We start from the raw sequence: 13,761 nt of genomic DNA on the forward strand, positions 1-13,761 counted from the left end.
CATAAAAACCTTGTTTGTAACACCAGGCTGGTAGACAGACATATGACAAGTGGCCTTGCTATCCAGCATTATCCAATGTTCCAGAACTATCATCATCAAGTGACAGCTATGTCTAGATGGACAGGAAGAGGAGCACGAGAGAAGGCCTGGGATGTCTCCTGCTGTCCTAGCTTGGAAGCAGCTCTACCATTCTGAGGAAATGCTAAGATTCAGTCAGGCAGCTACCCCAAAGAGACTAGAAAGTGTGCTCCGACTGTCTTCCCAAGGAAAAGAGAACGTAGTTTAGGGAACACCTACAGTCTTTGTCCTCTGCTCTCACTCTGGGGCTTCACCCTGGGGATGCTCTTGCTGAAGCCACAGACTGGTCCCAGCTGAAGAACACAGCCAATCTCAGAATACACTGTTTCAAAACCAGCAACACTCAGGGTGTCAGTCAGCTACTGTGGCAAGCTTGGAGTTACCATGGCATGGCAACCTGAGGCCAAGCAATTAGTGCATATAGTACCAACACTGCATGCCAATCCAAGGATGCCTAACAGTGTATGCACGGGTGTGATGAGGACTGTCTCCTAAGGAAGTATCTGAAGACCTCACTGTAAGAGGAAAATGACTTTTGAGAGTGAAAAATAATCCTAAGAAACACAGTAGTTGTAGGGTTATGGGGTCCCACCTCTGTTCTGCCACAGGGCTCGGCCACTTGGGGAGGAAGGATATGGGATGCTGACTGCCTTTACTGGGTGGGTCTTGGTCTGTAGGGAAGCCCCAGGACACCACTCCCAGGGAGGGAAAGCATAGTCTGAGGTGTGGGACAGGGTCCCAGAGCCTGTGAGTCCGTGTGTATGCGTGTGCGTGTGCGTGTGCGTGTGTGTGTGTGTGTGTGTAGGAGGGGGAACTGGTCCTGGGGGGATGGTCCTTGGCTTATCAGTGGATGGCTTGAGCTTGGGCTTGACTTGGTGATCATGGCTGGGAGCACACAGAGGTCTTCTACAGGAGATTAGACAGCAGCTCTCTAGGCAAAGGCCTTCTCCATGGCTCCCTACGGTGGATCCTGATGAGAAGAGGCAGTCCATGGTTTTAAGGCATTTATTGTGATGGTGGGAAGTGGATGTGTAAAACCATACCCTGCTTCTCAGGGTGGGCCTTAGATTAAATACCTTTTGCAGGGGGGAGTGTCTGGGAAGGAGAGTTCATTGGCTAAGCCCTCCAGGCCTTTAGGTACCTCATTAAAATGGAGATCTGTCTTGAGCCTCTGTGACCTATGGTCACCTCTTCTACCTGTGGAGGGGCTTGGGGCCTTGCCCTTATGTGACTGATGGTCACAAATCTGTGGAGGACTACAGCTAGTGACAGGGCCTGGTGCCTGGGAATCAGGCGAAACATCTACCATCCCTTCAGGGTCTCCGTGGCTTCTAGTCTTAGCTCAGACAGGAACCAGGCTACCTTTCACGGTCCCACAAGTAGTCACTTTAATTTCAGGTGAGGGAGCATCAGTACGAATGCTACATCCTGTAAGGCTTAATCAATGGGTTTTAATCTTAAAACAGTTTATAACATGCAATTTTGGTTTAGAGCTGAAGAGGCTAAGTGTTTTGGAGAGAAAGACTAGAGAGACCCTGTTTGCTTTTGTGTGTGTCCATTCGGGCCCAGAAGTGCAGGAGGTGGCAAGAAGAGGCTCCAGAGAAGGCCGGGGTGATGGGCATGGAACAGTGCTCAGTGCTTTAAATCTGTTTCTCCTCTGCAAACATCCCACTTTCAACATAACGGCTCTTTAAAGAAATAAGAAAATAAAGCTTTAAGAAGGGTCTTGATACATTATTTATGAACATATCAAGTAAAAAAAAACACTACTCAGACAGTTTGACAAAAAAAAAACTTTCAACCAGTATATCTAATTTTGCTTATATTTTTAAAAAGTCAATTAGGAACTAAAATGTTAAGGTTTAAGTGCTACTCAGCCTTCTGCAAGAAGGATATTTCAAATCACCAAAACCACTTTCCCAAAGTTTCTGTTTCTGAAGGTCAAATAACTATGTAACTGCTTAATAAAGAGGAGAGGAGGTCCCTGTAAACACGGTAGGTCTTACAGGCTTACGTGCCGCTCCTTAGGTGAGGCATTAGCACAGCTTATTTATTTTCATTGCCAAGGCTTTTATTTGCTCACTCCCTTGTGGTAAAACTGATTTCCATGATGATTCCCTTCTTAATTTTAATACCCTTTTTACTCATCATATAGACATAAGAATTTTCCATAAAATAATGAAATCCCTGCAAAGGAAATGAAGGCAAGTCAGAGTAAAGTATCCTAGCTTTTTTCAATTAATTGATCCACTGACATGCTCATGTAAGATTTTTTTTTAAACCTAGGAAAATAAGGTTAATTAACATAAAAGAGCCTCACTCTTCTAGATGCTGAATTTTGTATTTTACCCATGCTGCCTTAAGTGCCTTGATTTCCCAGTAATGACCCAGTTCTCCTAATGAGGCACATTAACCCCTGGCTGTAGCTGTCCAGGACTTAATTGTGAACTGCAGCTGGAATAGAGGAGTGTGCCGATCAGCAGGTATGCGCTGTATTAACTCATGTCATTTCAACCCTGGTAAATAAATGTGTTGCTAGGGCAACAGGAAGATCAGCTCCCTCAGTATCCCCTCCACTCCTGAATAACCAGTGGGCCCCTGCACTCATTGGGAGGAAACTGTCTTTCACACCAAGCTTAGGAAAAAAGGAAATTAACTGCATGTAACCATAATTAGAAGTAACATCATGGACCATCTTAGAAACATATCTAAATTAATGAAAAAGGACAGCAAAGAAAGACATGCTTTTGAAGAAGACTGTGACACACCATTTCCTTCAACAGAGGATGGGCACTGGGCACTGCGAGGGACTCCCTAACCGAACACAACTCTCTAACATCTGCCTCTTTGTGTGAATTTCTTCTTTTGTTTAACCAATAAGTGATGCTAAAATGAAAATGAATATGGTTGAAATAGCTAATTAGTTGCAGAGCCAACAAAGACAAAACGAAGCAGGGCACCCCTAAATAACTTTTAATAGTCTACCTGGGAAATCTTTGGGCTGAGTAATGAAAGAGATTGGCCACTGAGCCTCACCTTACAAAACCGACAAAAGCCACAGGATCCCATTTACTTGGATTTTGGTAAGAGTTTAAAAAGTGATTTTAGTGGCTATTTCTAGTATTAGCACCCGGATTATGGTGAAGAAGCGGGTAGAAGGCATTCTACAGCAATCTTCCTTCTAGATTAATTTTTAATGACAACTGAGAAATTACTTTGGTTCTTAATCAATTCGAGGCTTTTTCCCCAAATGCTATCATCTCTGTTACAATGAGTTGTTCAGTTTTAACACACTCATGAAGGATTTTTATTTACAAGTTCCATGATATTTTATACAGAAGAGGTCGGAGCAGAAGTCAGAGACCTTCTAAAGCAGTGCTGATCACACGGCTGCCTCCACCTGTGCCCTGGGATACTGACTGACTCCACTTACGTCTGCAGCCATCCCTCCTGACTGCCTGAGCAGGTGACAGCTCATCGGCAACTGGTGACTACCTGAAATCACTGAGTCCTCTCGTGTCATTCACTCTGAAACAACCTCACATCCACTCAAAAGCCTGTGTCTCTAGCCTAGCAGGCTTTGGCACTTACAAATGGCATCATTTAAATCATGATGCAAGTGACAAGGTAGCATGTAGAAAGTATGAAGTTCTATTCCATGCCTATACGGTATACAGGACTGCACAATGCACACAGGGCAGGGCCTGCCGCAGGGAAAGCAATTCCATTTAGCTATGCACTCATCTGTCTACACGCCCATACATACCAGTGAGCCATCTACTTGCTAACCCACTCGTAATGATAATTAAAGTATCTGGTCAACATGGGAAACAGGAAGAGGCAAAGGGAGACGTGAGTCTTCAGTGGTTATGTTATAATCATATCGGACTCAAACATCTTCACAGTAACTGTAGGTTTGTGAAGTGTAGACACATTTTTAACCACATTAAGCAAAGAAAGGGCAATGGGAACTTTAGTTAAAGTTACTCTAGTGATAACATCACCAAGATAATGACAGGTACAAGTTGTTTATCCGACCTCACATGTAATAGGTCAAACTTATACCAAGAAGCAGACAAGCTTGGATTGTATCAACTTTGCTGATACATTCTGTAGTCTGGGAAACAGTCAGCAAAGAGACTGTAAGTAGGTAACAGGAATTATACATGGAGATTAGGTAAGGTTTATTTTTTTTATTACTTACTTTTGTACTGTTTCCTACTTCGTATAAAATCCTATATAAGAGAAAATTGTAGAATTGTGTAACAGCATCAAATTATTAGGTGGTATACTACATCGAAATTTTAGGTTAGTTTTTGCGCCTTTTCAAATTCTAATAGAAATTCTTGAGAGTTTTTTTAATGGTGCAAATTTGAAATTCTTTATGGATAGGTCAAACAAATAAATAAAATCTTCCCCCTCTCCCCCAAAAATAACCCTCTGGGAAAAAATACATCTGAAGAAAACTTATTGATTTGGGAATGATTATAATCAAACATAATCTTATTCATGTGATCTTTGATTGGCTGAGAGGTAACTACAAAACTCACTGAAGTCACTGAGTTTTGAGAATGGCTGAGGTACTAGAAGGGTCTGTGGCATCACCTCTCCTTAAGAAAGCAGTCTTCTCTCAAATCCAAGGAGGCTGGAGCCAAGTGCACTAGGAGACTGGAGGACATGTGGCCATCCACATGACCACTGTCCCCAGAATTAGTGTTCTGTGAGGGCCATTTTTCTGTTGGCACGAGATTTACATTTAACATTGAAACTGAACACAGAATGCCCGTCTCTGAACACCGGCACAAGGTTCCCTGTTCTTTATATGGAATGTATGGCCCCTGCACAGACCTGCAAACATTCTCTAAAGCAAGAACTGCAAAACTGCTCTCCCCAGTTGTTTTGGCAGTGAGAAACCAAGGCAAGCCTTTGTCCAACTGTCTAATGTGCATTTCAGAGGTAGGTATCAACTTGGTTTTTAAAGCTGTGTGCTAAACTTTAGCATCAAGAAATAAAATAATTTATTTCACTACCACGTCTTAATGCACAGCTTTCTATTTTGCATCAACTATTTTCATTAGGGGTCACCAAAGCCTCTAAAGGCATGGATGCCAATTCTTCCCATGTTAGGTAGGGCTCATGCTTCCTCAACTAGTCACCTGAAGACATTTCAAGTCCTGATGACTAAGTTTTGTCCTTTCTAAATTCATTCCCTTAACTGTCATCAGCTTTGCATAAATCAAATGGGCACTATTTTATGGAAAGAGCTGCAATTGCCAGGTAGACCACGAGAATTCAATCTACTCAAAGTGAAAAGTTCTGACCAACAGTTCTCCCACAGTTCAAATAAAGACGTAATGGGGGACTTTAAAAACAGTTTACACTTAGGATTTTTATGTGTTTGTGTGTGAATTAACAAGCCACAGTGCAAATGCAGAGGTGAGAAGACAACTTGTGGGAGTTGGAGCCGTCTTTTTACCACGTAGACTCTGGGAGTGAATGTATGTAGTCAGGTCTGACATCAAGAGCCCTTATGTGTTAAGCCATCTCAGTGAACCAATCAGAAACCTTTAACTGTAATGATTCTAATAAGTTCAAGCAATTAGAAATGGATATAAAATAACTTTTATAAAAATTACGATATTAACAGTCATCTTTAGAATAAGTATTTGTATGAATGCTGGGTTTCTGAAATAAAACAGCTGCTTTCTTTAGGAAATGGAGTTTACCTCAATGAACAACACACGTACCACTGCTAATTGTAATTGGGTATTTTCAAATATGAACTATGTGAAGCTCACTTTAAGGAAGATAACTGATATATGTGTTTTTGCCATAAATTCAGGTATTTAAGTGGCCAATAGAATTTTGGTGAAACTGCAGCCATACCATGAGCTTAACAGCTTTCTAAGACTCAAGCATGTTTCTTATGAGATTTATACTGATGTCTCAAAATCACATGATCAATGGCATCAATGAGCAGCAAACCTCTATTATGTGGTGAGGCTCTGCTTTCCATGAGACCTGCACATGACACTAGATCTATTCAATTTGCAAGGAACAGACCATGGATAATGCAATGTGGTAGCTCCAGATTCCATGGTGCAACTAACCTTTAACAAAGCCCTTTATTAAGTTCTGATATAGCATCAAAGAAGAGTACCTACGTATGCATAATGGTCCCCACAACACTCCTTTTAAAGTGCTATCTCTATGGAGCAGGATTTTCTTCATGGTCTTCTACTTAAATGGCACATTGCCAGCAGGTATAGAGATGTAGTAAATTAATGACATTTCTTCACTAGTATTTCTTATTTTGGAAACTATTAATTTTTACAGAACATAATTTGTCACCATGTACTCATTATTGTATTCTTGTTATTTAAAGTGACAATATGAACTGGGCATAGTGGCACATGCCTTTAATCCTAGCAGGAGTCAGAGGCAGGTGGATCTCTGTGAATTCAAGGCCAGCCTGTTCTGCATAGTGAGTTCCAGGACAGACAGAGCAACATGGTAAGATGAGACCCTGTCTCAAACAAACAAACCAAAATACCAAAAAAGAGGAGGAGGAGGAGGAGGAGGAGGAGGAGGAGGGGGAGGAGGAGGAGGAGTAGCAGCAGCAGCAGCAGCAGCAAGAGGAGGAGGAGGAGGAGCAAGAAGAGGAGGAGGAGGAGAATGTAATTTACATACCGTCCTCAGTTTTCATGTCTAAAATAGTAAACACTCATAGGTATAATCTAAAGAAAAGCCCTTTGGTGTCTTGCTCCTTTTGTAAACCTTTGTGATTACCATGAGAATATGTGCGAGGGCAGGTACAGGACAGAGGACAGCTCTGTCGAACTGGTTCCCTCCTTCCACATTTTCATAGGCTTGGGAATTAGAACTCAGGTCCTCAGGCTTCCTGGGTAAGCTTTCAGCCTCTGGCCCATCTGACTGGCTCACCCATTTTTAAGAGTGTTTTTGGAGGAGAGGGGCCTGGACAAGCCTGAGCATCCACTGTGTTCTACGCTTGTTTTCACTCTCCATCCAGCAGTGTGTCTGTGCCCACTGCAATACAGAAACCTTTACATAAAGGTTGGAGCTGGTGCAACGTTGTACTTTTTGGAAAGAAACAGCTTTAAAAAACAAGCATTGCCAAATGCAGTGCTTTTCATAGGTCTTTCTCTAAGTCCTTTCTATTAGCTGTGTCCTGCTACAGATGGTTATAACAAAACATTAAGGACTGGGTAGAAAGGAGAAAACAAATGACTCTGCAGAGAGCCCAGAGAGTCTGCTAAAATACTGTCAGTTATTTATCTACTGTCAGCATAGGTTGTATTATAGCCCTTAACAATCTCAGATTCAGAAAGACCAAAGAGACGCAGACCTTGCATTTAAGGGTCTGTTCTCGCACACAGACATTTTATTCAACACATATAAAAAGTCAGAATGTATCTTTTAGAAAATGTCACTTTTTGCTTTTGATACATATTTTACAAAGGAGGCTCAACATTTGGTGGACTCAGTACAGGATGTGTTAGAGGTTGAACACAGTATTTGAGACCGTTCATGATCCCATCATGGGAGCTCTGCAGACTTCACGACACGGTTCTCATGATGATGCTGAGGAGGGAGAACACTGCTGCTACTTCCCCTGTCCATTCTCCTCTAGAAAATGGGCATGACCAAGACAAAAATGCAACAGAGAGCAGAGCTTCCGTAGCTACTCAGAAGGAATGCACGAGTTAAAGTGGCTCAGATGCAGACCAGGGCACAGAGGCCACAGCATGGAGCAGTGAACGAACGGGACTGCGTAAGAGACCCAGACAGCCCCACTCATTTCCAGGGAAAGCAAGCTTTCCCTGAGAACACAATTCATAGCGATAGGTCAATGACAGGATCTCCAGCCATACAATGAAGTCTAAATGAATGCGTGCTTGAAGATGGGGATGAACCAGTCTTAATTTTCTAATTCATATTCACCAATTAAAAATAAACTGATTTTTATGAGGAAATTTACATAAATCAGATGATAAAGCACCTACCACTAAAGGGTAGGAGTTCAGCTCCCAACATTTGCATATATTCTCCTAAAGAAAACATAGGCATTTTAGCTTTTCATTGAAGAGTCTTGCTGTGCCGGAACTCTAATGGGCTTAGAACAGTAAATTTTGAAGAAACTGATTGCTACCCCTGTAGCTAGTAAATGTCTGCCTAGACCCAGTGGCATTTGAAAAAAGTGTTTTATCATAAAATTATCCCAGCAGAGTCCATTCTGCAAGATAACATCATCATCATCATCATCAGTACTCCATGCAGGACCCAACAGCTCTGGCACAATATTGCCAGTCATTTATCTGTTGTCAGCACAGGTTACACACTGTAATCCTTGACTGCCTCGGAATTAGAATGTCTTTGATGTCCCCACAAGAGTTTTTTGCCCGAAGGCTTTACCAATGCTCGGCGGCTCAGTGTTTATTCCTCCTAATCTTCCTCTCATCTCCAGGCTAGCAGTGACAGATGGTTATGGGCACACAATAGTATTAAGAGTTTGATATTTTTTTTATGCTGTGCTCTCTGTACAACAAATAGCTATCAGACGCGGGCCAGAGAGCTGACATGGCTCGCGTAGGTAATGGCAAACAAACAGCTCGGGTTGATGCCTTCTGTCATTTCCCCTCCTAACCCTGCTTGTTTTCATTGTATACTCTCAAAGGTAAACTATATTAACCTTATAGACTGTTATTAAAAAGATATATCTATATGAGCATAAAGTGCTTTTCTTTTTTCTTTTTCTTACTCTTTTGATTATGAAAGTAATACTGCTGACATATTGAACAAATATCGAATGTCAACATAAATTTTTAGTGTGTGATAATATCCCCTTCATATAGCTGTGTGTCAGGCGGGAACCCGTGGATGATGCATAGCAGTAAATAACCCAAACAAAATTAGTTCTCTTGTCAGCTTCTACCTTGTATGTCCCCAGGCATCAGTAAAATTGACTGCACGCTAGATTTTCAAAATTAGCCCTAATGTTAGCTATGTGTCTGGCAACCTCCAAGTTTCCAATGTTCTACTATATTACCCGTAAGGATGAATGTGTTACTTTTATATTTTGGCATTTACTCTTGCCGATGCAGCTTTTTTCCCCTCTTCTCCAAATTAAAAATAATTTAGCTCTAACAATAAGAATGTGCACAAACATCATGCTGCATCTCTTTAAGCAACTAACTTTAGGCAATTAAATTAAATTAAAGCAAAAATATACAAAGGAAGAGAGGGAATTATTCAATTTAATATTGTTAATTTTATTAACATAGCTCTGTCTAATTTTGTGCAAAGTGTTGAATAACATGGTTCTCAATGTTGTGAGAACCTTGCCTCTAAATTGTTTTATACCCATGATCTCCAAATTATTTAACATTTTTATGAAAATACAGAACCAAACTTTTAGAACTGACTTTCTTGTAGTAACTATTCATTTAGAGGGAAGCAAAGGTTAGTGGACTAGAGGTTTGCAGAAGGCAGGAATGAGAGTGGGTACTTTACCTTCAAATAGGTTCATTTCATCCCAACCCACTGTACTTGAAGGCACATGAAAGAATACTGACAGCCCTGTGACGCTCTGAGGACATGAGGCTGGAAGGGTGACAGTGAACAGACAAGCCCCAAACTGCATCTCATAACAATGCTTAGTCCCTAAATTTCAGGTTCATGCATTCAGAATCAAAGGCAGAATCCCTTCAGGTACCAGATGCTGCAGATCAACTGGGAGCTCGAGGAGTTTTAATATGCTTGGAGGCAAATCCTGGGCAAAGGCGCTTTCCTGCCGGTGTGTGCTTATTGCTTCACCTGCAAACAGTTGCTCTCAATCGGACCTAATGATCAGCCCAGCATTGCGGCAATAAAGAGGCCATAATCTGTAGGGGAAGCAACTCTAATCAGGCCACATGCAGATTAAACTAACTGGGAGGAATAAAAACTAGATTAAAATATTCATGCCTAATACCGAAGATTATCAGGACATTTTACCTCCTTAAATCCTAATTTATAGAAGCCAGGGCTAGGTTTACGAGTTTATATTTGGTGGAATTATATGCTGCATTGATTTTCCTGTGATGAGAAGACATTCAGCTAGACAATTTTGACTAGCACAACATAAAGGCATTTGGCAGGAGGGAGACGCTTCACATGCAGTAATCCACTGCAAATAAAATGAAGCTGTCCATTTGCCACTGGTCAAAGCAAGAGTAAGGAGCGGAGAGGATCGTTCTAACAGTGATGCGCGCTACTGAAGTCCACATGTGAACTGACTGGATTAACAGGCACTGGGAGTGTACAATGGCATACGATTTTTCTCCTTTGAAACTTCGTGAATAACATTTGATGTTTTAAATGTGTCTGGCTGCTATTACGGGTTGAACAAATCATTACAAGTGTTATCTATAATTCTCATATAAGATTAAACCACAATAGTTAATGTACAGTTATGGGCACTGCTGCCTTGGTGCTGTACTGGCATAGTAACACTGCTAAGTGAATCTGTAAGAGAAATTCCAAGCCATCCTTTGCTAAAGCTACAAGGACATCAGGTTAGAAAGTCCACCACGAAAACACATTTTGTAACACGTAGAGAGTGGCGTGTCCTGACTTACCACCTGTGCGGCCATGTAATGTGCAGCGGTCTCTGCTGATCTTCAGCTCCACACAAAAAGGTGCTGTGACCAAGAGCCAGGTTTTCTTCGCTCACAGGAAGGGAGCCTGATTTGTGGATTGTTGGGGTGTCCAGGGTTTCTTGTTCAGTATCAAGACCAGGGTGTTCATCAGACTTTGATTCAAAATTCTCCAGTGACTTCTTAGAAAGCCTCTGCTCTGGTTGGGGAGGAAGCGTCACAGACAGCGCTGCAGCATCATTTCCAATAAGGCTGAGCATCCTCCTTAAGTGGGCTATTTTGTGCTTGGGCATGAATCTGTTACAAAAAGGGAATGCAATATGCTTTTAGTGGGAAAAAAAAAGTAAAATTAGTCCCTTACCTTCCTATAAGGACACAGTGACGACACACAAAACTGAGAGAAAATGAAGCTGCTATGACAAAAGTTCTCAGGAAAAGTGCAACAAGTATTAGTCACCAAGAGGAAGCCGGAAGGTTTGAAGTTGGCCAAGACTTTCTTAACAGTCTCCAAGAGGTTTTGTGGCTACAAACTGATGTGGCCCATACTGTAGACCACACGGCCATGGATGTAGTTTGTCGTCACTCACTCATTTGTCTTTCTGGATTCCCATTTTCTGTATGCAGTCATGCCAAGGCCTAAAACAACTCTCGCCATTCACTGACATCTTCCTTGGTTAACCTTGCCACTTCTGTTCATGGGCTCTTTTGTGTTCCTGGGAACCTATACATACTCTATTAAGTTGATGTCTCTTGAAATACATTTTACTCTTTGTAATTTTCATATCTATGTATTTCTATAGTCCTTTGTCAATCAGAGCTAAATACAGTACTGATTTGAAAGAATTGAAATTTAAAAATCTTTACAAAGATTCTAACATAGCCTAAAATGAAACAGTCATCTATACCACTACAAGCTATAACCTTAAGGAGCTTTCCATATATAGGGAGCAAACCGAGAGTGCTGAGAGTGGGAGACAGCGAATGGGCAGCCACCTAGTGTATGCTAGCAACACCTTCTATACAGTAACAGACACTCTAACTTCTGACACTGGAAATAGGAATATTCCTGACTTGTAGACCAGTAAAAGCTTAAAGACGGCGTTATGGAAAGATTTTACACGCAGGCAAGTTCTGTGTTTGGAGGAAGGTAGAAAAGGATGTGGAGGAAGAGGGCTTCATTTGGAGTAGCACCCAACCCAGGAAGCAGGTCTGGAGACGCTGGCTGGGCCAGGTGACTGAACTCTCAGAACCCGAGAGTAAATGGCAGGATTTACTAGGGAGCAGGTAGTTTGTAAAAGCTCATCCAGAGACTAGGCCTTTTCCTAAACTGTCTCGTCAGTGAATAAACAGAGAATACATGTATGTAAGGGGCAGGTGGGGAAGAAAACTCCTGTAAGCAGAGTAAGCTACAGTTATAGGTGGAGGAAGGGATTCTGAAATAGTGCCACACTCTAGAGATGAAACAAAAGCCTCCCTCCACAGAGCATGGTACAGAAGCAGACCCTTCAGAAGGCCTTGGAGCGGGCAGCTCACCACTTCAACCATTCCCTGGTGACGGCTGAGCGTGCTCACAGAGCGTCCCTCTGTGGGTGGGACAGGCAGAAGCCCTGAGAGGATAAGGGTTTATGAGTGACATCCAGGAGGAGAGGTGAGGAAGGCACAGGAACTTTGGGCTATTCCCCTGAGGACACTTGCTGAGAAAGAAGCGGGATTCTTGGGAAACAGTAAAAAATTATAACACAGGTGATGAATGGCAGGATTTACTAGGGAGCGGGTAGTTTGTAAAAGCTAATAAATGGCTTTCTTGCAAAGGTGAAGGAAAGAGGAAACTGAAAAATAAAACAATAAAACAAAACTGTTTTAGATACCAAGTGCAGAATCTGAAGACTTATTTCCTAAACCGGTTAGTTCAGGTCCTCTATTTCTAGCAAGGTAAATAAAGGTTGTGATTAAAACTAAAAACATTCATATGTGTGCATACATGCCTCCTTGGTGGGGGCTGGGGAGGAGAGGGATGGGCCGGAAGTTCAGACAGTAAAAGATATTCAAAAATGAACAAGTCAGGTGTGCTGAGGAGTGAGGGCAGTGCTCATGGAAACGGCAGAGTTAACTAAGCCTAAAGCCAGGCCTGATGAACAACACCAGAAAGCAGCATAGGGAACCTACGAGAACTCGACAGCTTATCCATTGCTCAGCACTGAGAGAGTCTACCACTAAAAGGCGTCTTCAGGGACTCCTGTGCTTGTTCTATGAAGCCTCGTATCTAGTCTGGTTCCAAACAGTTAGATCAACAGTACGTGGAACTCCTGTCTTCCTGAGTTAGGCTAAACAGATGACGGCACACAGAGAGAACTACAAAGAATTGTACCAATTTTCTACATTTTTAAATAAAATGATGAGACAGTCTTTGATTTAAAGTGGAAAAAAACCTGGGCATTTACATATTGTAATGACACATCATAGGTACTGAAGTTTTAAAAGAATGAATGAACCTTCTTCCTAAAACAAAATCAAAATACGAAGGGCACCTTAAGTTCTCACTGAGGACCACAATGGATAGGGAGGGGTGTGTGTGTGTGTGTGTGTGTGCGCGTGTGTGTGTGTGTGTGTGTGTGTGTGTGTGAGAGAGAGAGAGAGAGAGAGAGAGAGAGAGAGAGATATCTTTAACTTCCTGGAAAGAAGGACAGCTAGTCAGATTAGGAGCCTCCAGCCTGGGCACATCTGGAAAGTGGCAGTAGAAACGTTACATCTACTTGTTTATGTAGATAAAGAATGCCAGCAAAGGAAAAAAATCCCATTCCAACAAAATTACAAACAGTGCACAAAGGATTCACAACTACAAATAAATCAATGAGAATTGAAACAATATCTTCACTTTTAGAAAAGAGTATCATGACCCATCTTACTCTATTAAAATCTATTTATACTGTCTAGAATGTGAGGGAAATTGCAAATTAAAGAGGATAGGAGACTGGCTCAAGGGCTGTAAACAATAAGAGTTGATAACTGACAAGGAATTGTGAGGTTG

The 13,761-nt window shown here is 41.8% G+C and overlaps 1 protein-coding gene across 3 annotated transcripts in view; it reads right to left on the reverse strand.

Moving 5' to 3' along the window:
- The window catches only part of Gtdc1 (glycosyltransferase like domain containing 1), a 618,171-nt gene that overhangs the window by 48,856 nt on the left and 555,554 nt on the right, over window positions 1-13,761 (reverse strand). For all 3 annotated transcript variants that reach the window (XM_032903252.1, XM_032903251.1, XM_032903253.1), the window contains one exon: window positions 10,716-11,030. In XM_032903252.1, coding sequence (XP_032759143.1) covers window positions 10,716-11,030 — 315 coding nt within the window. The remainder of the gene's footprint in view (window positions 1-10,715; window positions 11,031-13,761) is intronic.

Source organism: Rattus rattus, chromosome 5, assembly GCF_011064425.1.
Source record: "Rattus rattus isolate New Zealand chromosome 5, Rrattus_CSIRO_v1, whole genome shotgun sequence".
Lineage (NCBI taxonomy): Eukaryota > Metazoa > Chordata > Mammalia > Rodentia > Muridae > Rattus > Rattus rattus.